The sequence below is a fragment of the Platalea leucorodia genome, assembly GCF_965183815.1.
Source record: "Platalea leucorodia genome assembly, chromosome: 9".
In the NCBI taxonomy this organism is placed as follows: Eukaryota; Metazoa; Chordata; class Aves; order Pelecaniformes; family Threskiornithidae; genus Platalea; species Platalea leucorodia.
In genome coordinates this window covers 14,926,416-14,953,104 of record NC_138831.1, presented here as the reverse complement: position 1 = coordinate 14,953,104, position 26,689 = coordinate 14,926,416, and the positions used below count along the sequence as shown (strand labels likewise).

Below are 26,689 nucleotides of genomic sequence, written 5' to 3'. Positions count from 1 at the left end.
TGCACAGCCTTGTCTTGCCGTTGCCTGCCATGCTAATCATACATCTCTGTGTACCTTCAGCCTGCAATTCATGGACTTAAACAGAGATAATATTTTCCATCAAACTTCCTTTCCTAGGGCAAGGATGAGATGCAAACATAAAAGCTGGTACAGCATCTCTATGCCACCGGAGATTATCCACAAGAGAAAGCAGCCCTCCTTCACCTGTGACTGAGGGTGACAAAAGCAGCTGCAACGCACGGTCAGAGCTAACTGGTGCTGCAGCTCTACAGCAGGAGTTATAGGGGGTCCTGCTGGACTGAAACAAGGGGGAGACGGATGGAAAAGTTTGGCAAAACCACAGCTAAAGCCCACAGTGGATCTAAGTAGAAACCTGTGTTTTCTACTGGATTACCTGACAGGTATTAGCAAAATGCCAAGTGTTCACATGCTGCTGGACAAGTTGTTGTATCCTGCTTTCTACTCTCAGAGTGGTGGAAGAGTAGCTGCTTGGTGAGCAGAATAGCCTTGTTGCACATATGTAATGTTCTTCTCTACATATGTGGGCGAACTTCTCCAAACACAACAAAGCACATCTCTCATTGAAAAGCATCTTTCCGTTTTCAGGTATTAAAAAAAGAATATTACGCCCTCAATAACACACAAACTGACATTATTACTCCTGCCCAAAGCAATCAAACCTGTTAATTATCCATAAAATATCCCAGCAAAGTATTTGCTCTTGAATATACTTGCTGACAAAAAATATATTAGCCTTGCAAAAAAGGATTTAAGAAGTGATGTGTAGGAGCAAAAACATCACCTATTTTTAAAACATAGTGATTTATTTTTTGACCTTCTATTTCTTATGTTACTCATTCTCAGAGCATAAGTTTGCCTGCATACAGGCTTATAGACATTTAAGAGAACAACACAAGATGAAGCAAATTCTGAAGTCATCAAGTCTTCTGCTACATATTTTTTTTCCATTATAGCTTTTATGATCTCCTTATAGTTCTGTTTTTTTCCTATCTTTGAAAAGATATGTAATACATCTTAGATATTCTCTCAGCCTGGTTTCTCTTAGCATTTATATCCCTACAAACATTTTACCTTGTGACATTCTCAGACCTGGAGGAAAATTATACCGATGCTTAGAGTAGCCAAAAGCTGATATAGCTTAATTCACTTTGCTTTGCCTAAGGTAGCACAGCTCACGCGGTATACATTACTGCCTAGGCAAAATGGGTCAATAACAAGGAGGAAATGACATTTCACGTCTTTAATTCCAAGTCCGAGCTAGTTTTCAGAGTGAGATGTAAGATTTAACTATTGCCTTCCTCTTTTTATATTGTGAAAATCTATATAGAAAGCTCAACTCACTGAATAACATTTCTTTTTTAAAAAACAGTTTTCGTGACTTTCAAGTGTGGCAAGTAACAGACAGGAAAGGGGTCCGCACTAGTCTGGCTCTTCTCTTTGTGGATTATTTTCTAATTCTGCAAACGGCGGTGACTGACGGCTGTGGGTACTTGTTCTCTTGGATGGTTCTCTTACGCTATTCATGCCCAACCTTATCAAAGCCTCCTAACATTCGAATTCTCTAAGTTACTGTCCTCATACCAAACAATGCCACCCTGGCAGGATTTCTGATTCACCTCATACAAGACCTTGCTGTGGGATGATTGCACAGGACTACCAGCCGGGTACCAGCTGCCGCAGCACACATACAAACTTATTTGCCAATGTTACATATCCCTCAGCTTTCTATTGCATATATGCAGATGTTAATGCAGTCAATATCATTCTGCTCCCAAAATTTTCTGGTTTAATTCGGCACTACATGCTAAATGTTTGGCACAAATGTATTGAAGGACACTTTGAGACACACTCTGAGATTCTCTGGATTACAGTATGCACTACCTGAGACTTTTTTCAAAGAAAACATAGGTACAAATGGGATTATCTCCATTTACTGATGATTTGCAATGACTTGTTTAGCTCTGTTCTGTCGTACAGAAAAAGTGCTGCTTGATTCACATGGTTACTATCATGTATTTTGAGGTTAATAAAAATTATTTACAGCAGCCGTTTCTAAACCTAATGCATCAAAACCATCTGTGGTAGTACAAACCACATCGGTTTTATTCCAAGAGAACTTACCGAGTCAGGCTGCAATCACAGCTTGTAAGCAGGACCTATGTGATTTCAGTCCTGCTGCCTGTTAGCATGCATTTTGGAGACCCGATGGCGGACTAAGGAATTAGCATATGGTCATTCAGCGGGCCAGTGGTTTGAAAAATTCCCTTCCAGTTGGCTGAAAGTTAATTCTGCAAGTTAAGATAATTAAAGGTGTTCATGCCGGTCATGGTTGACATGAGCAATGAAAGATTACAGAATCTAACGACAGAACAAAATAAACAATGTCTGTTATTATAGTATACATTATAGCTATTGACATGTTGGGCATGGTAACTCACTAGCCAAAACATGTAATTGGGATGTATTTTAGTAACACACTGATGTAATTATTCACCTTTAAATTTCTAACTGAGCTGCATACAATTTGGCTGATGGCGTAATGGAGACTGAGCTCAGAGATGCCCAGCTATGGCAAAGAGCTTTGCAAACAGGCTGTAGACCTTTCTGGAAGGACTTTGCATTTAGTGGCATTTGTGCAGTGAGATAATTCCCAAAGAGCCAGGCACCCATGGCCACATGAGTGAGACTGTCACCATGTGTCACCCGGTGACTTGTTTGATGTGACACTGAAAAGTGGGTGGAGGGAAAGGACCAGGGTCAGGGAAGCAGAAGATGCAGGGTGTCAGTAACAGTGCCATGGGGGAGAGGGGCTTCAGGCAGGTATAATTCATCTCAGTGGAGTGTAAATGTCTGAAGAAGCACCCCAGAACTTTTTTATGTACCATAAAACTAGTTATTTTGAGGCAGAACAACATTTCCAAAGAGTGCCTTGAGAAGATAAGGAATGCCACTGCACTTGGACATAGCCCCAGTTGAGGACCAGAGGTAGCAGCAGTTGCAGTTCAGCAGGAGCAGCATGGGCTGAGCAGTATTTCCATGGGAAAGAAATAGCCTGGATTAAGCTACTTTCCAAAAATGTCAATGAGGCAACAGTGGCTAAAATAATTCATATTTTTTCAGCTATCAGAAACCCAGATACTTCTGGATACAACTACATCTCCATGTATGCCAATATGCTGTAATGTACAGCTAATGACATCTAAGGGTTTAGCCAATTTCATTAAAAATGTAAACGGTGGTAATTTTCAACAAGTGGCTGCATCAGCTGAAAGCTCAAGGTTCTGCACCGACATATGAAAACAAAACATACTAATCATGCTTAATACTTAAAATCTTAATTTTAAATAACACCCTGACCTCATTTGCTGAATTTGTTTAATGAGACTGTCTAACACCTGAATAATGCATACCTCCTGTCAGCCCATCAGCTCAGAAGATTTCAGGCTCCAGGTTGTAATATAGATGTATTATCTTTGTACCAGCTACTCATTACAGTCTGTAACAGGAATAGGAAATGACACTACAAGGGCCAATTTATGTGACAATAACCGAAATGAGAAAGGAAATTGATACCAATTTTTATCTATCTTGACGTCATCTTTGCACCATGATTTTGAGCTTACTCAGATGTTGCAAACCAACAGAAGTCTTAAAGATTATATATTGCAAAGATCTGTGTATGTATATCCATCCATCCATCCATCCATATATACACATATAAAGGCATGTAAACACACACATTTTTAATATGTATTTGCAAATAGGGGTTTTGAGATTATACATTACATGCATATAGGAGCTAGAACTGATAATGCTATCAATAATTGTGCTTTCAGTTACACTCAACTTCACTAAAGTGAAATTGTTTGAACTGAAATTTTCTAGGCTGGGAAATGTAAAATTTCTATTTTTAAATTTCAGATAAAATACTTCCAAATACTAGGTCAAACATGTTCTTTCAAAAGAAGTTTCTAAAAATCCCCAAAACAACCGTATGGTCATTGTGGTGAAATTCTTTCATCCCTTGCTATTTGAAGCAAAAACTTCTAATTGGCCAGATATGTGTCCTTTTGCTCTCCTTCCACGAGAAACTGGGGAAATCCCAGGCTTTCAATAAACTGGAATTTGCATATGCTCCAGAAAGATTTACCTTTTGCTGCAAACTATTCTGGAAAAAATCCATCTTCTCTGAACATGCTCTACCCCCAAGAAAAAAAAAAAAAAAACCAACAAAACCCAACCACAAAACCAAAAACCAATGAACAGAAATAAATTTTAACACATTATTTTAGAAAAATATCATCTGTTGGCAGAATATTAGTGAGCATCAAACTTCACTGAATAGTTGCTTGGATCTAATTGCCATTCTGAATATTTTACCAAAAAAAGTCAGGTACATATAGGTCTCTTGCCAGAAGGTTAGACATTTAATTACTCTTTTCATCAGGTTGCTATTCATAAAATTTATTTCCAAATTTTGTAAGAGATGTTTATGGCATGTAAATAGATTACTCTGAGCCCAAACATATTCAATAGGTGTTGAAGTGTGCAAGTTCTGCATAAATTGCACAGACGATTACAGATTTATTTAATATACTTCTATTCGTGGGCAAAAAAGAATTGCAGCATGGAAGTTGCATCGTTCACTTTGTCAATGACTGGTTTTGAAACCGTCCCTCCCTGCTGTCAGGGTCAGCGATGGCTCCCCGTCCTCTGTAGGGTGGAAGCTGACCCTCAAGCTATATGTGCTCTGTTTGCTCCAAGACCAGAGACTCTGCAGTACAGGAATGTTACTTTTTTTAAAACAAGACTTTTTTTCCATTTTTCATGTTCCTCTAAAATACTGGCCCAAACCTACAGTGAAGAAAACAACATAATATAGCTATTTCCCCAAGGAGGAGGGAGTTATTAATAAGTACACAGCAATTTCCTTCGCACCATATAACATGAGCCAGGATTTATAAGGGGAGTTAGATCTATGTAACGTACGTGTTTATGGAACCATATTGATAATTATCAATACTATTAGTCTTCTAAGCACTTGTTTAGAAAGATTGCAGCAATATATCACTTATTGCTGGAGGAAATTAATAAAAGCGTAAGGAATTGCTAAGCAGCCAGCCTTCCCGACTCTGCATGCAAAAGGTTCCATTTAACCAGCAGTCATGTTTCAAGCTGTACACTGCTTCATGCGACTAAACAATTTACAATTCAAGGGCGCATCGATAAAACAATACAGATTTTTTTGTTTATCTCTGCACATAGTATGTTTAGGCATCTTTAATATGTATTTGTTTCTGTTTGCAAAAAAATTAATTAGAGAAATGTTTTAATTTTATCTGGAGCTTACAGTTAACCCTGTCTGATACTTTGGAAGTGAAATACGTTTCAAATAAGAGCTACTTGAAATCTCTACAGTGTAATAATGGACAGGACATCTTGTTTTCCATCCACAGTCGAGGATACACCTTCTTCAGCCATCCTGAAAATGTGCTGCAGCATCTGATCGGCACCCGAGTGCCCAGTGGCACCTTTATGAGCCATAACACCGATCTGGAAGAGCGCCCTTGACAAGCTGGAGATGCCAATGCAATTAAAACAACATGATGCACCCTATGTGGACACTAATAGGCTAGAAGTACAGCATTAATTAGACAATCGAACTGAAAAAAAACCCATTAGCTTGCTCTAGGAAGATACCCCTCTCTAATGGCAAATAAATAAGTCTCCTGTAACCATCTCACTACTCACCAAGAGGAGTGTGAAGGTGAAACAGGGCATCACGTCCACCACCGTGCTGCAAGTTGTGGAGGGATGGTACGAGATGAACACCACATCTCAGCCGGGTGCTCCACCACACAACAGAGGCGAGAGCACTTCCCCCATGGAAAGCTTCCTTCTTAGTATTCAGTCAAGACCTCTAGTCCATCATGGGGGATCTCAGTACCCCAACAACTCATTTGTTGCTAGATCACAGAAAGCAGCTAGTGTCTGTACGCAAGAGCCCGAACAGGTCTCTCCAGCCTGCTCACGACTCAGCCTCAGCAGTGCTGACAAATCCAAACCAGGACTAACTGAAAACTTTAAATGAGCTCAGCCTTTTAATGACCCCCAAAAGCTTGTCAGTATGAAATAGGAAAACAGGGTAGAGATGGAAGAAAAGGCCCAAACTCTGGCTTTTCAGTCAAATACAAGTCTGCCGCTCACTTCAGTGATACAAGAGATTGAACTGGTATGCCTACTTGTCCATATCCAATAGCAGTCTACTAACTGGGAAACACTTTTGCATAAATCACATTTTTAACAAAAATTGTTAACAGCAAGACTAGCTTTACTTTAATTTTCATTCTGCATGACTGTTGGAAATTTCTAAATTTTGCTATAATTTTAGAAGAAAATTTGAAGGAAGTGGAACATATGCACGTCCTGTCTGCCCATCCATCTGTCTGTACCAACTTCCTTCCTAATAACTTTTGAACTTGCTGGCCAATTTGAAGCACATTTGCTACAAGCAGAGATTTCGGAAGGATGTGTCTGCAGGATTGGTAAAACTCAGCGGGTAGTTAGAAGAAAGATCCACCAACACTGAGCATCTCTCTCAACCTTTTGGTTTGGCTGGCCAGCCAGCCAACCAGTTGGCATATGTGTAATTCAAAGACAGCCACGATACAGGCTGTTGCTTGTGCAGCAAATGATATAGGGGTGTGGGAGGGAGTTCAGGCACTGCAGGGAAATTGTGGAGACAACTATGGGAAGGAGTCACAGGGAACGTGATGGAGAATGCTGCCATGATAGGGTATGCAGAAGACAAATCCCTGGAAAAATAAGATTCAACAATTTCACAGGGATTGTTTTCTTTATTTTTGGATTTTGACAGTTCAGGGATGCTTGCAGAGGTTTGGATGTGAAAACATAATAAGCCTGGGACCTGCTGAGTTAACTCTATATAGAGAAAGAGAAGCAATATCACCAAATTTCCCATGAGAACCTGCAGTCCTCTAGGAGTGATCCATTTCTCTCTCCTTCAGGCATATCAGTTCCTCCAGGAGAGATGCATTTCTGTTTTTTTCAGGCACTTCAAAGCATTGGAAGTTGTATTCATAGAAGCCAGCCATCTGGTCAGGCAGCTCCTTGCGTTCCTATAGTGCCTCCTATTGAGCAACCTCAAAGTGCTTTACAGAGACACAAATGTCAAGACATCTATTGTTATTGGATCTATGGTATACATGGGGTGAAACAGAGCATGGAGAGTTAATTATCTTTCTAAAATTCAAAGTGAAACATAAGGCATGAAAGCAGAACTTGTGTCTCCTGGCCACTCTGCCTTCATGCTTAACCCACAGACAGCCTCACTATTTCCTATTGCTTGAACAGCACAAGCATTAGAGATCTAGTTATTGCTGAGGTAAAAAAAAAAAAAAAAAAAAAAAAAAAAAAAAAAAGTTATCCATTTGAAAAGCAAAACAACCAAAACATCACACACCTCCTTTTCCCCACAGTAGATTTCCTCCTTTTCACCACGAGTACTTTCTGCTTTTGAAACACATCATTGAAGCTAAATACAGTCAAAATAGTTCACCTCATAATGATGCAACTGCCTTGTCATATATGAGTGTACCCTCAACGGGAGCAGAGTAAAATACAATCTTGGTTTCAGATGCTAATATTACTGTGGTCAACAGTTTTATTGTCTAATTGCATTAGCTGTGTCTTTGCTATTCAACAGGCTGTGGGGGTCATGACACTGGATTTCAATAGGGATGCAGCTGGCCAAATTTCTGATCCTAAAATTCTGGGCAAAGCATTTCAAACTGCAGGAGGATGCGAACTATAAATATTGCATACTAAATCTGCATGCAGGGGGCCAAAAAAGGGCTGACAGAGCTTGACATAATCTTCATAAAAGAGAGGGAGGCAGGAGGTGCTCTTCCATGACCTCTTACGGGAGGTGGGTGGGCATCTTGTAATCACAACTTCACTGCAGGGAGAACAAAGCACTGCAACAGTTTTTCATGGAATACTGGCCAAGTCATTTAAAATTAGACATCTGCTCATTTTATCCTTGTGTAGATATCTGTGAAATACAGCCAAAATTGTTACTAAATCATACAACAGGCACTAGGCAAAGCTGTGCTAGGTTGCTTGACTTCAAGCAAGCAACAGAAAGTTTGGTGATTATACTGTCCCTACGTAAAAACTACATTATGTCCCAAGTTTGCTGCAGTGAAAAGTCATAAAATATTTTCTTGGTTATTGACCAAATTCTGACCTTAGATACAGAAATGTAAATCCAGGGTGAGTCAACTGCAGTCAGAGGAGACACTTCACATACAAACTTGCTAAAGGGAGAGCAGAGTCTGGCTCCTGTGCATGTAGGGAGCAGACATCTGCCTTTACTGAACATTTCTGCCAGATATAAAAAAGCAAAGGTGATACAAAGATGTGGAGAAGCAATCAGGATTGAAAGAATTATACAAATGGTCTCAGACATTTTGTAAAACCAGGTTTATAAACTCATGACAACAAAAAGAAAAAAACTGATATAGCATATTTTAAGACTTGCAAATACATTGTTAAAGATCTCTTCAGACTATCTACTGTCTGATGCAATAGAAAGAGAAATGTAAAAAGAAGTTATCCTGTAATTTTACATGAAAAAATATGGCACAGCTATCACGATTAATGAGTCCTGTTCTCCCCTACTTCTGCCTATTACTCCAAAATACTGTGAATGGTAAGGTGACATATACCATTGTAGATTAGACTGACAATAGACTGAACAGTAGCACTACTTCCACAGAAATAAAATGGCAAAATGTTCTTGCTCCTTCTTTGAATGAGGACAATGATAAAGAAGAAAATACTTACTCACCTATGATGGTCTTCGGCACTTATTTACCTACCGCCTTTGAGATCTGGAGTGTCCTTACCATTACGGCCTGCATAATAGGGCAGAACAACTTTTCTCTTTTGTAACTGAGGAAATTCAGACACACAGAACTAAAAGAGACTGCCCAAGATGACATGTCTCTTGGAAAACAAAGCATCACTTCAGCATTTTCTAAATTGAAATCACTCTCACCAAACATCCATTCTTTTGTTTCCCCTTTTGTGTTGGTATTAAAGAAATAAGAATTGGGAAAATATATCCTAAAGTGTTAACTCCACAATAATTACTGCAGACAAATTGTAGCCTTTGGCAGTTTTTCCTGGGATGTATTTAATAGTAGCTATTATTTTGGTTGGTTATTTTAGGGTATCCTTGACTTCTCTAAACTCCACAATTTTCTTTATTACTGTAAGAAAATACAAACAGGAACTATCACAGCAATGCTAATCCCGTGTGGGAAACTAGGACCCATAAGTGAGTAGAAGGCAAGTTACTGAGAGAATCTCAACTACTGATACAACCCTGTAGCTGTGAGGATACGAGGGTGAGAAAAATGTGCTTTTTATGGAAACATTTAACACAAAAACAGGAATACAAATCAAGCTCCATTAATTTAGCTTTAAATTTTAATGAATCAGGATGTGTAGTTTATATAAAGGAGGATTTACTTAATAAAATATTAATATTTTTGCTAAAAGAACTGCAAATTACAAGTTAATATAGTTTTCTTTAAATAGAACATAAGAAGTTGAAAAACACTGAAATAACATAAGGCAAATCAAAACGAGCCAAAATTCAAGAAGAGCAAAATATTGTGGTCAGTCTCAAAGACTGGACTCTTGGTAATCCACATTAATTACCTCATTTAACAAAAGATATGAAAACATTAAAAATAAAAAGGGTCCTGCATTTGGTTACACTCCAGATGGTGCTGTTTTGATCTACCTAGGTAGCCCACGGCTTGCATCCCAGCTGAAGAATGGTATTCCAGCATAGGTGGAATGGTAGCTCAGATCTCCCCGGAATTAACGGGTCTCATCCCCCAAGTGCAGCAAGCGTTATGCCGGGTCCACACACAGAGACCTGTGGCACAAGCCACAGTTGCTGTGACCACACGCTGCATGCCAGGTATGTCCTGACCACCTCTTGAGTGTGTGTCAGGACTGGACCATGCTCACACAGCCTTCCTTTTCACCCTGCACACTATTTTCAAAGGAAATCCGGCAGCAGAGGCAGGGAAGGAGCCATAACACAGCAAGGATGGATGATGCCAGGAGAGGGAGCTGGTATAACCTCATGTGGGAACTTTGAGAGAGGAAAACCCTTTTGTAGCAACTGGCATTTCACTTCAAGAATACCTTGATTTTATTCAGGCTCTGTTGCTGAAGAGCAGTCAAACTGAACTGAAAACACTGTCTTTGTGCTTTAATAACAATGTACAAGGAGTCAAATAACTATAAGGTTAAAGTGGCACTATTTCTCCATGTGTTTGAGGCTCAAGCGACTTGCACAAACTCAAGTAGGAAGCCTGAACCCAGATCTCCAGAGACCTGTCACAGACCATCCTTGTACAGACGAAGCGGACACAAGTCTCCAGTTTTCTCAGCCACCAGTCATGTTTTTTTCATCTGGGAAACATCAAAGCATCTTGGGGGTCTTTGATCACCTGCTCTCACATGCTTGTTTTTCTTTAGGCATCATTACAAAAAGGCCATTTGATTCATATGGATATCTTTGCTATGTGCTTAAAAGAAACACCAGAAAAGTGAGTCACTCAAAAAACATTTCGTTTCAGCTTTCCTGAAACTAGAAAAACTGAAGAACATCTGCAAATGAAAGCCCATTGGTTTCAAACTAAAAGGCATTACTGTTTCATTTTCCAAGTTGGCAACTAGGGACTTCAGACACACAAAAGTAATAAAATTTGCATGATCACCTAATGTCTCTATTAGTCTAAGGAGCTTTGGTACTCAGGATACAGAGAAAAGGTTGCAGGACAGAGTAAAAAAAGATAACATGAAAAAAAATGCATTATGTAGCTGTGAAAAAATAGTAAAGATCCCTATTAATTTTTGCAGGATGAAAAAAACATTTAGTGACTGTACCTGACAAAAATGTGCAAGCAAAGAATAAAATAGACTCACGTTAAGCTGGAGGTCATCTGTCCACTGGCCGATTAGGCGGTAGCCAGGGGTGCTGGTGTTGGTGGTGTGGTACTGGAAGATGTCATAGCGCCCTGGTGCATCACCATTTTTGTTGAACATCACTGGAGTGCCAGCACTGCCTGGGGGAAGAAAACAAGAGAAAATCCAACCAACCAACCAACAAAAGCCAAATCTTCACAGTATCTATTTAATTTAGTCATGTTTGAGAGCTTTTGGACTGGCAATGAATTTCAGGCAAAGGTCATCTATCACCCCAGCCATCTAAAATGGATGCTTTAGGACACAGTGGCATCATTCTAGACCTCTTCCAGAGACTGATTATCACGGCCCAAACCTACCGACTAAAAATAAAATGAAGCAAAACTATATCAGCCTTACTTCACTCTAGCTTTGCACAAAGCAAGAAATATCAGAAGGTTTTTCTTCCTGCCCTCCAGCCTCCCTCCCATCTCTCTTTCCTCAGGGAGTTCTTTAGTGAAAATCACTTCCGTGAATGGAGCCTCTAAATGATTTTTTCCCCCCAGAAAATGTTCCATCTGCTTCTGAGAGATACCGCTGTCAGAAGTCAGCCCAGGTCTAGTGAATCTTGACTAGCATCCAGAAATAGCTTCCTCCTCCACAATATGTTCTTATTCCTGTAATCAGCATGCAGTTGGGTTGGAAAAGAACAGACTAAGCTATAGGAAGACTGTTCCTTGTGTACTCCCTTATTCAGGCTCTACGACACTGACACAGGTATCTCAGCCAGGAACAGTTCAGGATCAGGATCCTGAATTAACTTTATTTGCCATATACTACGGTGACTAACATGGGCAAAGAAGTGCAGGGCAAGCAACAAGGCAAGGATACTCCCACAACCCTTCCCCTGAGCCTGGTGCTGAGCAAAGCCAGCTGGCAGCCTGGATATGCACCGATAGCTGAGCGATGGGACAGAGGATTCCTGATCCTCAGGCAAGTTCTCACCAGAACATCTGCATTTTAATTACCATGGCACTAGATGTGAACCCTTTCTTAGATGAGAATTCAAAGCAGCATTGCATTTCCTCAGATCTCTAGGTGAAAACTTCAAGGGTGACATTTATTTCAAGACATATTAAAATAGGTTTCAGTAGGGCAGAGTAATATTGTGTCAAGATTGAAGATTATGACAATTCTCCAGCATATCTATATTCAAAGCTTCCTCCTCCTGCGTAACTTTTTTTCCCTAAAGCAATGAAAAATCTCTCCTGTTGTAGCATTGAACTTTAAGATTATGGTTTTCTTCATGATTCCCATTCTTCATTGAATTCCAGTGAGTAAAAAAAGATTTGAAGGAGTGAATTAGCATAGTTTCCATTCTAGCCCTGGTAAATTGTTTCTTGTCTATCCTACAATCCTCCGAGATCAGATATAGATTCAGTTCAAAGGCTGGTACAGAAAATCTTCCAGTGAAATCTCCCCTCACTGGTTCCATGTGAGCACTAAGCAGATATTTACAGAATCATAGAATCGTTTAGGTTGGAAAAGACCTTTAAGATCATCAAGTTCAACCGTTAACCTAGCACTGCCAAGTCCACCACTAAACCATGTCCCTAAGCACCACATCTACAGGGCTTTTAAGTACCTCCAGGGACGGGGACTCAACCACTTCCCTGGGCAGCCTGTTCCAATGCTTGACAACCCTTTCGGTGAAGAAGTTTTTCCTAATATCCAACCTAAACCTCCCCTGGCGCAGCTTGAGGTCATTTCCTCTCGTCCTATTACTTGTTATTTGGGAGAAGAGACTGACCCCCACCTCACTACAACCTCCTTTCAGGTAGAGAGCAGTAAGGTCTCCCCTGAGCCGCCTTTTCTCCAGGCTAAACAACCCCAGCTCCCCCAGCCGCTCCTCAGAAGACTTGTGCTCTAGACCCTTCACCATCTCTGTTGCCCTTCTCTGGACACGCTCCAGCACCTCAATGTCCTTCTTGTAGTGAGCGGCCCAAAACTGAACACAGTACTCGAGGTGTGGCCTCACCAGTGCCGAGTACAGGGGCACTATCACCTCCCTGGTCCTGCTGGCCACACTATTCCTGATACAGGCCAGGATGCCATTGGCCTTCTTGGCCACCTGAGCACACTGCTGGCTCATATTCAGCTGGCTGTTGACCAACACCCCCAGGTCCTTTTCTGCCAGACAGCTCTCCAGCCACTTTTCCCCAAGCCTGTAGCGTTGCATGGGGTTGTTGTGACCCAAGTGCAGGACCTGGCACTGAGCTTTGTTGAACCTCATACAAATGGCCTCGGCCCATCGATCCAGCCTGTCCAGATCCCTCTGTAGGGCCTTCCTACCCTCCAGCAGATCAACACTCCTGGCCAACTTGGTGTCATCTGCAAACTTACTGAGGGTGCACTCGATCCCCTCGTCCAGATCATTGATAAAGGTATTAAACAGAACCAGCCCCAGTACTGAGCCCTGGGGAACACCACTTGTGACCGGCCGCCAGCTGGATTTAACGCCATTCACCACAACTCTTTGGGCCTGGCCATCCAGCCAGTTTTTTACCCAACTAAGAGCACACCCGTCCAAACCATGAGCAGCCAGTTTCTCCAGGAGAATGCCATGGGAGACAGTGTCAAAGGCCTTACTAAAGTCCAGGTGGACAACATCCACAGCCTTTCCCTCGTCCACTAAGCAGGTCATCTTGTCATAAAAGGAGATCAGGTTAGTGAAGCAGGACCTGCCTCTCATAAACCCACGCTGACTGGGCCCGATCACCTGGCTGTCCTGTATGTGCCATGTGATGGCACTCAGGATGATCTGCTCCATAACCTTCCCAGGCACCGAGGTCAGACTGACAGGCCTGTGGTTCCCCAGATCCTCCTTCCGGCCCTTCTTGTAGAAGGGCGTCACATTTGCCAACCTCCAGTCAAACGGGACCTCCCCAGTGAGCCAGGACTGCTGATAAATGATGGGAAGTAGCTTGGTGAGCCCCTCTGCCAGCTCCCTCAGTACCCTTGGGTGGATCTCATCTGGCCCCATAGACTTGTGTGTGTCTACATGGTGTAACAGGTCACTGACCATTTCCCCTTGGATTATGGGGGCTTCATTCTGCTCCCCGTCCCTGTCTTCCAGCTCAGGGGGCTGGGTACCCCGAGAACAACTGGTCTGAGTATTAAAAACTGAGGCAAAGAAGGCATTAAGTACCTCAACCTGTTTCTCATCCTTTGTCACTATGTTTCCCCCCACACCCAATAAAGGACGGAGATTCTCCTTAGACCTCCTTTTGTTGCTCATGTATTTATAGAAACATCTTTTATTTTGTTTTACTGTAATAGCCAGTTTAAATTCTAGTTGGGCTTTGGCCCTTCTAATTTTCTCCCTGCATAACCTCCTGACATCCTTGTAGTCCTCCTGAGTTGCCTGCCCCTTCTTCCAAAGGCCGTAAACTCTCCATTTTCTCCTGAGTTCCAGCCAAAGCTCTCTGTTCAGCCAGGCTGGTCTTCTTCCCCGCTGGCTTGTCTTTCGGCACGTGGGGATGGCCTGCTCCTGCGCCTTTAAGATTTCCTTCTTGAAGAATGTCCAGCCTTCCTGGACTCCTTTTCCCTTCAGGACTGCCTCCCAAGGGACTCTGTCAACCAGGCTCCTAAACAGGCCAAAGTCTGCCCTCTGGAAGTGCAAGGGAGCAGTTCTGATCCCCCTTCCTTACTTCTCCAATCTGAAAAATCAATATGGACAATAATCTGAGGGCCATATCAGGGTAGGAAGTTTTCTCTTCACATCTTTAACCTGGGCCCCAGGGAGGCAGCAGACTTCCCTAGAAAGTGGGTCCAGTCTGCATATTGGGCTTTCTGTTCCTTTCAGAAGGGAGTCTTCTATGACAATGACCCTTCTTTTTTTCTTTATGGAAACATAAAGAAAATAAAGTAGTATTTAATGATCATTACAGATTAATGTAGCCAGAATGCATTTACAGTGAAAATAAAGTGACTAAGGAGAAATGGCTGTAATTCCTAGACTCCTTCGGAAAGTCAGCACAAATGGCAAATGAGATTTAGCTACAACTCTTAAAAGGCTGTATATTATTAGTTAAGCTCAGTTTTGTCCGAACTGACAAGAAAGTGCAATTCAAAGGGCAGGAGCTCAAGTCAGGCTCCCAAAATGCAACATAGACACTTTTGGATTCCCCACATCCTGACAAGCACGGACATGAAGAAGTGTCCATGTCTGTGTGTCAGGAGGTAGACTGAGAGTGAATGCCATCATCATGGCCATGCGAAAGTCAATAGTGCTGAGGCAAACTGCTGCCTCAAAGTCTTCTGTAGACTGAGGGGAAGCGGCCGAGAGCACGTCTATGGTCATCATCATGGGGCATTGGGAACGTTCCCCAGAACCCTCCTGGCTAAGCCATGGGCACCTCACTGTGGTGCATGGGATAAAGCCAAGCCTCTCCATCCCCCGGCTGGGCACCCAAAGCAAGTTACCCACAGACAGTGCTGGCAGGACGCCCGTTCCCTGCCCAAGTGGTGGGCGGTGGACAACACGGTCAATAAGCAGATGGCCAAGGTGAAGGATAGGTGCTGTTATGGGCCTAAGAGGTCCTAAAGCAAGAATGTATCAGGAAGCATCACTCAAAAATGCACTGTTTCTGTGTTTTACAGGAGCGAGAAAACATTTTGTAGGTTACTGCTAATTGTTGCTTTGCGTAGCTGCACGCAGACAGCTTTTAAACACTGACATTTAAAAAAATCCTTAAGATCAGTGGATGCACTTGGATGCTACAGGCCTGCAGACTCCACAGCAACACTGCACAATACACCATTGTCTGCTGGGTCACCTCCAGAGGCCCCTAAAGGCACAGTCCCTTGGGACATCGACCTTGTGCATGGATATGGACACTTGATAGTCAGTAGTAAACATCTGTTGCTATTTTCAGGTACATCGCCATTTATGCATTAAAATGATACCGAAAAAAAGCTGTGAAAAGTCTGGGATCTGTAGGGAAGACGAATATCTATAGAAATGCAAAGAACTGGTGATCTCGGGTCATAAGTCAAGCAGAAGCATCCCGTTTCCTGACTTTGAAGTTGGAGTAATTGGACTCCCACCCAAGGATCTGCTTAGGAAGTGCAAGCCTTCTTTAACCTTTGTGTGGGCTCTGGTGCATGCTTTGGTGCTCTTTTTGTACCATCTGTCTGTAGGGACCCGTCAGTCCTGTTTTAAATTGCTACAGCATTTCAGTCCCCACTTGCAATTCAAGCTCCTTTGTGCACTTATGAAAATAATAAAAAGTAATGTATGAAAACCTTATTACAGAGAAGAAACAGTATTTTCAAAAATGATCCTATTTGTTATTTGACTTCTTGATCTTCTAACTATTAAAACATACGGTTGGGTAGTTGTTTTTTCATAATTTAGGATTTATTTTCCTTCTGTTAAGATTTACAAGAATTTTGCTCAGTCCCAGCAAGCACTTCAGAAACTGAGTATTAGCCTCTAGACTGCAGCTTCTTGCTCGTTCAGCGGCTATGACAATTTAATTCACCTTCAGTTCCCAACAAATAAGCTGCCTTCTCACTACACAGACACAGAGTGCATGACACCCTCTCACCTGCAGGATGTATTCAAAAAAAGACATGATCTGACTGAATTCGTAGGATTTCAATCTCTTAATCACCACAAGATGAGAAATGAATTAATAGGAGAAGGACAGGGTGCTAGACAGGTGTAACTAGCCAAGGTGTTTATTATTCAGTTCACATTTGAGGACCTGAAGGGCTTGGAGGAACAGAATCTTTAGCTTTTTCACTGGCAAAAATACAACCATTTTGCACTTTGAGATTTTCAGAGTCTCACTGCATGTAGACTTGGGGTTTTAAGTTTTTCATATTTTGGGCCTTTGTGTTCTCAAGGTAGTGTGACGATATCAAAATTCATACTGAGCTCCTAGTACAAATCCAGTCTCTCTTCATTAAAGCGTTGCTTGAGCTCTTTCTGCATGAATGTCATTACCTTTGCAAGGAATAAAAGACTCCAAAAGCAGGTAGACAGGATGATTTCAACTGCACAGTGACAAGGAGATCTATTACATGCAAAGAGGATCTTGAGCTTGTGGGCTCAGGATGCTTGCAAATGGGCTACATTTTTTCTCTCTGGCACAGTTTGGACAAAGCACTCCCACTGCTCTACACTCTGTTTTTACTATAAATTTAGGTAGAAGACTGGGAGAACAGGATTTTAAGCATAGACTAAATATTGCTTTCGAAGTCCTAACCTTCATGAGATGGAGTCGCACAGCTGCACCGGTGACTCAGGGAAGGGCAGATTAAGATGAAGGCTAAAACCAAAACAGCTGACACAAGCCCAGCAGTGCCCTCCCAGCCATGACATGATGGCCGAGGAACACGTAGGCACCAGCACCCATGTCCCACAGGCTCCCTGGCTTTATCAGCAGGAATACACCACCCAAACCAGCCAAAGCCTCTCTCATTGCTTCTTCCATTCCCTCATCCCTCTGCATTTTTCAGGCTGGCCTCATCCCTTTGGCGAGTTATATGATGGTTGTTTATCCTGCACCACTGGGAAGACTCCACCAATCCACAGCAATTCTGGGAATTCACTTTTATATAATACTGAGAAGAAACTGAGAAAAGCATCTTTCCATAGCTTGAGGAACGAGCCCCAGAAGGGTCACAGCTGAACATGGAGCCTCGGCACAGAAGCACATGTGCAGTTATGCACTATGAATATTAGAAGAAAAAGCTAAACTCTGCCCCTGGATAATGAACCTTAGAAGGAATTTGTTCTTTTCCCATGGAAAATGCCTACACCCAGATAGCCAAAAGAAATTAAAAAGGTTTAAAGCTATCTCAGTTTTGCCACCATTCTCCCTCCCATGCTAAAAAGCAAACGACTACTTCAGTCCCTGTGCAGGGTTCCATGTATACAAGCAAAGAAAAACACCATGTGGCCATGTAAATCAATCACAAATGGAGGGGAAAAAAAGTAATCTTTTAAAAGCCTGACCAAGGAAACACAAATAAGGAAACCAAAGTTGGTGCAAACCAATTCTTGGAGCTGGACAGTAGGCAACATTAGCTGGATGCCCAATTTATCATAAATTATTTCTCATCTCTGTTAAAAATATTGGAGGACTGTTCACCATCTTTATATGCAAGAACTGTCAGGAAATGACCACATATGAGCTGCTTTCCAGTACTAAAATAGCCCAAGTGCAATACTGTACATGAATGCTATATTTCTACAGGAGCTTTGTCCTTTATAATTAACCTTCCAAAATGAGGAAAGTAGAGCTCTCCAGACCTCCTCAGATCATTCATCTCAAAATTTGCTCCTGGCTGTAGTTAACACCACTTACTTCAAGGAAAGAAATTGAAATCTCATATTCACCTTGCTGTTTATAAGATGATTTATACAGGAAAGAAAAATATCCTTGGCACAAATGACCAAGCTTGACCATGAAATACCATCTGTGTTCCTACCTTTAAATCTCTCAGGTCCTATTGGCTATGTGTGGGTTTTGTTAAGTTTATTAATAAAAATGTTGATTAGTAGATCGCAGCAGGGAATGCCTCCCTGGGCTGCCCAATGAGAACATGAAGCTTATGCAAACCCCTCTTCCCAGGCAGTGACAGCCCTGGCTGCCTCGCACATTTCAAAAGGATATTTTTTCAGTACTTCCCTAAATCTGTTCTAAATGTGGATTTGGAGGTCTAACTTTTGGCTCCTGGTTAAATCTCAGATCTCTATCTTGTACTCAGCTAGGCCAAGAGCAGTAAGACCTCCTGCTAAGTACATTAGCAAGGTTTATGAAGGGGAAATAACATTAGGTTGTTGTAATATTACCTGCTGTAAGCGATCGGCTCTGTTGCCTCTGGGCTGGTTGCAGGTGAATGTTTGTTAATGAAACTAATAAAATTAGAGTAAAACATATAGAGGCAAGGAAATTTTGCTGATATTCATACACTGCAATGAAGAGAAAAATACATGAAAGCCCGTTGTACTGTATGAAACAAAGGGCTGGAATTACAACCATCACTGCCACACTTGGGAGGCAGAGGTGGATAAATGATAAGCAAAGAGCGAAAATTCTCCCATCCACATTCTCAGGATGTTCTGTCTCCTCTGAAGTCTCACTAGAGGAATGGAGGTTGGAGTAACTACTCTGTCTAAACCACTTAGTTCTAGTTCTGCTTGTGGACCTGGCCCCATTAGCTGTCCTCTCCCTTCTCTTGAGCATGCAGCTAAGCTGGGTTCAGGGTACCAGAATTTCATCCAGTTAGCTTTTGCCAAGTACAGGAAACAATATAAATAAAGAGGAAACATGACGTGTTATACCAACAAACTTGTGGGGTTTCAACAGGCATATTTAGTCAGAGACAAGCTCAGGCTTTTACCCAGCTATTTCTCCCATAGGAAATCAGTCTTCTGGAAGGTATCGTAAAATAGCAGCAGCGATTTCCGTCTTTGGACAGGAGTAGCCTATTTGCCTTGGCTAAAGCACAATGTTTTCAAATAGATACTAAATAAACAGGGCCTTCTGCCACAAACTCCAGTGAAACGATAAAAAAAGTCTTGATCTGCAATGAATGAAAAAAATATATAAAGTGAAATTATGCTACTGAAGAAGCAGTCTCAGCTCACCGTTGAAGTTAACGCTGCGTATGTACTTGAGCAGCTTTTTGCCTCCTGCGTGCTCCATCTCGGGGCAGACCCCTGGGTAGTCGGCACAGAGGTCCTTGTTCATGTGGTGGAGCGCGTGCGCCATGGCGTACACAGCATCAATCACGAACTGGACCTTCCCCTCCTGCTCATAGTGGGAGTCTTTGCCAATTCTCTCCTGTCCTGCACATCAAAAACAAACACACACACATACACACACACACACACAGAAGGACAGTAAGGAACAGCATTTTCCTCATATCAAATACAAATGAATCCTCTCAGAGCACATTTAAAGAACTGCATGTTTTAGTCAATACAATAAAACATTCTGAGTTATGGTTTTACTAATTAAACCAAAACCAAACCTTCTTTCTTGTTAGTAGAATCATCAACACTTCTGCTTGCAAGTTACTCTACCATAATCTGGAGAAACAAACACTATCATAATCACAAACTCTAACCTACAGGGACCATCTTAGAGAAAACACCAGACTCCGTATGCTCCCAAACTATGTCTTTGAAAGAAGGAAGCATTTAAAATAAAGCACAGCTGGTATTTTAAAGTCTGATGTTTTGTTCTGTTGCAAATCCCAGTCTCTAATTAGAAAGACAGAGACAGGCTGAGGGAAGAAAGAATCACTTCAGATGCAACTGAAGGGGTGCTCCAGAGAATTGAGCGAACGTGCCTGCTATTAACGCCACCTCGGGAAGCTCTGTGTTTGCATTAACTATGCACTCCCCTTGTCCCCAACCTGCAGAGACTGAAATGTCCTTCAGAATCCACTGATTGCCTTTAAAATATTTTAGCAGACGAGAACTTAAGGAATCCAAACGCTTAATGTCATCCCAACTGCAATGGGTGAAAGCAGTGCTTTGACAGTCATTCCTTGATCGCCGCAGCACCCAGCGTGTTAGAAACTACAAACCCTCTGCCTCAGAGATCCTCTCATCTGACAGGCCAAGGCATAAAAAGTCTGAGAGAAGGGAGGCACTTCACAGATGGGAAATTGGAACACAGAAATTAAACCACAAAGAGCCAAAAGAACTCAACAGCACTGACAAAGAAGCCGAATCTAGGTATTTTACGTGGTAGGCTCGTGCCTTAACCATTCTCTCCCTCTCAGACTTGAGATGAATATGTAACCTGGTAACATGACAGTAAAAACCAGACAATAAGGTGGCCTTCTTGCTTTTATGGTTGCATGAAATGATAACTGGGTGCCTCTGCAATTAAGCAGCAAACCAAACAGTATTTTCAGAGCTTAAAGCAAGGCACAACAGGGTAAGAATCAAGCATCTTTTTTTTTTTTTTTTTTTTTCCTGAAATTGTCCACTAACTTCTTGTTTTACTTTGGCCAGGTAACACCTGCATGATTCAATCTGTCCAGCTGCAAAACGTGTGATTATACCTACCTACCTCACCAGGGTTTCATGAAACATAATTACTGCTTGTGAAGTGTTCTGAGCCGCATTGATGGAAGCAGCAGAAGTGCAATTATTTTCCAAGGGTGGCAACACCACATCCCACTTGTTCCACCTGCAGCATCACACTTCTTTCTAACCTCACATCGGTCTTGATCACCTTCCTGCAGTATCTGCAGGTCTGGGTACTGCCGGGAGCTCCAAGAAACCAGCCCTCAGAGTCATCTCTTGCAAATATTTTAGAGACCTTCAATCAAAGTAAATGCTCAGTTGGAGGATACAAGTGGGGAAAATTCCTTTGTTAACATTTTTAATTAGAAATAGGGATGAGTGAATTTAAATTAGCTGGTTGATACCAATAAGGAAAGGAAATCGAGTTGTTAATGACTGTGAGAACTAATGATTTTTAACAGAGGCAAGAAGCCCATTTTCCTGTTACTGCTCAGGTAACATGTTTATATCTCTCCCTCCTGTGCTGATGAACAGCAGCTCTACTGGCACCAGACACTGTTGTCCAGAGCCAGCCCAAGCCTCCTCCCTCCACAGCAGCACTGGGCTTGCAGAAAGCCGTCATCAGGGAGCAGCCCAGGTCTTCTCCAACCTGACCTCCCTTGGGGCACTGTCTATCAGGCTGAATCATTTTCTAGCCAGCCTATGAGCAAAGTTTTTCAAGTTTTTTTTCAGCTCATAAAAGAAAGGCACAGCAGATCTGCAGTCCCCTCCCGCAAGTCACACTCAGCAAAGAGATCCAGGCAGTTTGCAATAAATTCTGCTCATACGTCTAACCCCTTCTCCCACCCTCAAGGTGGCTTCATCTAGAAAGTTTACACAGTTCTGGTTGGTGCTGGCAGCTCTTTCTATAAATACATATACATCCTGCTCTCTCGCTCAATAAATGTATCTATTACATACAAATATTTAAATATTAAATGTATATTTGAAGTATAACTATTGAATATAGAGTTATATAAATACAGGATTTATTTATATATCTAAAATATATACACACTTTTGTGTACATTTTCTTCTTTGAGTGGAGAGGTGTTGGACCAGAATTACAAATAAGCACAGAGAGATCACCACCTTCTTAGAGAAATTCTACAAGCACAAAGAATGTCTAAATATGTCCACAAGGGATTTGCTTGAAGATAAGCAAAGATATAATCCTCCTATATGAGCATATTTAATTATCTACACTTTTCCCCCTGTTTTGTTTCTCTCTCTAATTAACAAACTGCACCACTGACATCTGATCCACTCAACCTATGGATTATGTTTGAGTTACCCTCTAAGAAAGCGCCTCAATTTTAAATCTCAGCTACACTGGAAACATTGAAATTCTGCAAATAATTCAGCAGGGTAAGAGAGCTTCCAGACTGTGAATATCCACATACTGTCCTTTTCATTATTTCACTCCCCTCTCATTGATTACAGACCTTATTACATTTCCAGGCCCTGACAAGGAAAATGCTTTTAAGTGGTTTCAGCTCAGCTACATAACCAAATTAGCAATGCAACAGAAATGCATGCCAAGGGAAGTGAATCTGGGATTGAAATGCTGCACACAAACAATACTGATTAAGCATATTAAGTTCCAGAAGCATCGTTGGCCAAAAGCACAACAGAAAGAAAACCTTTAGCAGTGAAGATATCTGTGAAAGGAACCTGAGAAAAATCCACTTAAAAAACCAAGAGCAATGTTAAGAGCGTCCAAAAAAGATTTGAAAAACTTAACAGAATTTCCAGTGACAAGAATGCTTTCCTCTACTGAAAACAGCCATTTAATTGAGTATTAAACATCGAGAATTTGTATAGAGTAAAGTCCAGGTATGGAGTCAAATGTAACTACCTACCCATAAAACATGTATGAATTTATACAATTAGAACAAGAGTGTGCTATCCTTCATATAAACAAAGCTTGAGTTACCTTTTAAAGAGACTATTGCAATTAGAAGTTTAGCCCAAATTTGAAGTAGTAAAGAACCTGTAAAGCAATTGCCATATTTTACATATATCAAATAGTCTTCAGACACTAAAAATAAAACAAAAAATATCCAAATTCCTGGGCCTGACTAAACAGTGTTCCCTCTAGTTTACATCAAACTACCATCGTAGTAACCCAGTGAGCAGCAAATCAGGCCCAAAGTCCATTTTCAGACAGGGGTAAACCTAAGTGATGGGCACAATTTTAATTCCAACTCCAACATTAGTGTGGCAAATATTTTGCCCTCTTAGGTTTAGCTGAAGAAGCCAAGCAGAAAGTTTTACCACGTGCTTCAGGAATAGCTCCTGTATATACGGGCGTCTACAAATTCAATTATTAATTATTCCTGGAAGAGAAGGAAATCCATGGAAGTCATTAGCTTTTTACAGATAAAAGCAGCAATACCAGTGCTGTGTGCACCTCCTGGCAAAGGGGCAGTCTTGAACCCCCAGCCCAGCCATGTTAGGACATCGTGGGGGTCTCAGGGGAGTGAAGCTTGGTGCAAGAGAAAGAACCAACAGGTGAACTCAGGTGTTGGGTGCACCAAGAAACCATGCAACACTCCGTGCTGTCAGAAGACACCAAAAAGCACAAAAGGTAAACATAAATCCCATTTGCACTGTGATGTGCGAATCTTCTGTTCTTCTCACATGCCCCTGTTCTTTAAAGGTTGCTTTTTTTTAAACAAAAAAAAAAAAAAAACACCCAACTCTCTGATCTTCAGGAGCCACGCAATAATATTATTTTCCTTAGCAATGAAGTAGCTGACACCCGAGACACATGCACACAAAGTGATTTCAAGAGAATGCACTTTTGTTCCATGGATTTGAAATGGAGTACCTTGGGATGTCAGGAGAAGGATGAAACACAAAAGCAATTTATTGACATGAACATTTTTTGCTTCCAAAAGATCTATTTGAAGGTGATGACAAATAATTTAACCTCACTTCCTACTAGAGTCTCAAGTGCTCATCATCGTGATTCCTAAGAGACTGAGCAGCTAGGTCTCTTGCTTCAGGCAATCTCCACAAGAGAAAAATACTGCAACAAAGAGAGGGAAAAAAGCCCCAAACCCAGAGTAGTGAGAATACAGAGAGAAAGAAGTCCTCTTGTACAATCTCCTTCAGACGACATAGAAATTAAATGCAAGTTTAAGAACTCCTGGTCACACTTTTTGCATCTCCATAAAGGCGATGCTTAACACCTCCTTGTATAGAAAAGGAGCTGACAACATCGTTTTTCACATTACATTTTCTCAACTTCTCTCCCTCAGTTGATTTTTCTGGACTCATCATTGATCATCACATAACGCAGGGGATATGTTATGATGTACAAATAGTGTTGCAAGGACAATTTTTATGGAATATAATTCAGACAGACAGACATCAAAATCCCACTTCATCGGTGCTTACATTAGATGAATTCAGACATTGGTTCAGTTTCTGAAGGATTAAACACATTTTCAAAGGAACTTACATAATAGGACTGCTGAGAACCCGGTGATAGTCATCATTAACAAGAGATTTAATTTAAAGATTGCAGAATGCTCACAGTATCAAACAAGCAGCTATTATTTGTACAAGATAGAATTCAGCAGCTGGTTAAGTGCTGACAGAAAAATATATACTCTTCATCCGTCTCCAGCATATTTAGCATCATTAGAAACCTGACGCCTGTGAGCAAAGAGACATCCATGATGCAACAGCTACAATTACTAGTCTATAACTGTGTAAGTGCCCATATATGCTATTTCATAACGACACTGAAGCTTCCTCTAGCTACACGCAGTGCAGAGAGCTCAGCTTGTGCAGCTGCAACGGGTGTACTCATGGCACTCCAGAAACATGCACAATAGCACAAACAAATGGCTCCATCTTTAATAGACAAGTACATACGTCCAGGGCTCTCCAAAATAAGATTAGAGCTATTACTCCTCGGATATTCACTCATGGTATAGATACTACTGCACACACAGGAGGCGTAAAGTCTGAAGGCTTCTCCAAATAAGCTCTTTATTTGAAAGTAGCTGAGTACTAGAGCTTGAGAAAAACTAACAATGTGCTAGAGTAAATATTGTAATTAAAACAAGCATAGTATGACAATCAGGCCTCTTTGCAATATAATCCATGTATTGTCATTTTACAAAGAAATAAAAGATCCAATAATACAGCTATGTAGTTACAGTCATCTATCCAGCCCATCCTAATTCAGAAGATCTCATTATAGACAAAAGCCTTTATCTCAAGACCATCAATCCAATCCCCATGCATTTTCTTGGGGAAAGCAGATGAACTTTCAAGTTTCTACTGCTAACCACATAAGAACATCCTTCTATGCCAGGATAAAATTTCAGCCTAAACATCATCTCCTTCAGGCTAAGGCGAGCTGGCAGAGTCAGGGCAGCAGCACAACCCAGGAAGGGCAGAGCACCCACCTCCCTAATGTTGATGCATGCCATTTCTGCCTTATTTCTAATAGCTAAAGAAACCTCTCCCCCTAATCTTCTCTGCAGCCTTCAGTGTTAGCATAGCTCTACAGCTTCCTGCAACTCTGATGAAGAGAGATAACTTCATATTGCATAACAAATTTGAAAATCAGACCAATTGTTCTATGCCAATAACAAGCACGGAAGCCTTTTTTAACTAGAAATGCTTTTTTTCTTAAGTTGGTATACACTTGACCCACAGTCAGACATCTGCAATATTTTTTTTAAATTTGTTCTGTAAAAAAAAAAAAAAATAGTAAGAGGGATAGCAACAAAGCCTGGACCTCCACAGTCTCAGCTGCTCAACCACAGAGCCTAGAAGTCAGTCAACTTGTCTTTGTGTTATGCACAGAGATAATAAGGTTCCCCCACCTCCACGAAGTACAGCTGCAGAAAAAAATTCATCTTGATGCACAGAAAATTGACTTATAACTGACTGCACCACTCAGCCCCTGTGTAGCTTTAGAAAGGCATTTCAAGGTATGCTCATGCTGAGCACACCTGCAATAAAAGAGGTTTTTCAAGCTGCAGATTCTTGGACAAAGAAAAATGTATTGTGGATGGTTTGGACCCTCCTAAACCTGCTTCTTCCTGAAGAATTCTTCATATTTGCTGTAGGAACCAGATGCAGAGATACCCACAAGCCTTACCACGAATAGGAAGAGGGTGCTGAGAAGAGCTGGGAGCAGCCAGCGGTGCAGCCCTGCGCTGCTGCCTGCGAACGCCGGGCAGCTTTCTGATGGAGCTCTGGTTTCACCCTTGCATTGTTTGTATAAACCCGCCATCCCAAACCTTGAGCAGCACTGGAGATGGAGCACCTTCTGCACTCACAGCCCTCAACACTGTCAGGGGGAATCAGTCTAAATTTAGCCCCTCTTCCTGACATGATTTATATGGCACTGTGAACAGTTAAGGTCTTCTGACACCCTCAAGTCCAATAGATATTCATACTAATGAATACCATAAAGCTGTTCTCATAAAAAGTGAATCACGCACACCATGGCTCCTGGCATTTGTTTAAAAAAAATGCTTTAGATATTGGCCATCTGCCATTAGGTTGCTTGAAACATCTCAGACA

General features: G+C 41.5%; 1 protein-coding gene across 2 annotated transcripts in view; it reads right to left on the bottom strand.

The window, feature by feature from the left end:
- Window positions 1–26,689, bottom strand: part of GRM7 (glutamate metabotropic receptor 7) — a gene marked incomplete at both ends in the record, with an annotated part of 312,840 nt that overhangs the window by 88,596 nt on the left and 197,555 nt on the right. For both annotated transcript variants that reach the window (XM_082321677.1, XM_082321678.1), the window contains 2 exons: window positions 11,056–11,195; window positions 19,700–19,900. In XM_082321677.1, coding sequence (XP_082177803.1) covers window positions 11,056–11,195; window positions 19,700–19,900 — 341 coding nt within the window. The remainder of the gene's footprint in view (window positions 1–11,055; window positions 11,196–19,699; window positions 19,901–26,689) is intronic.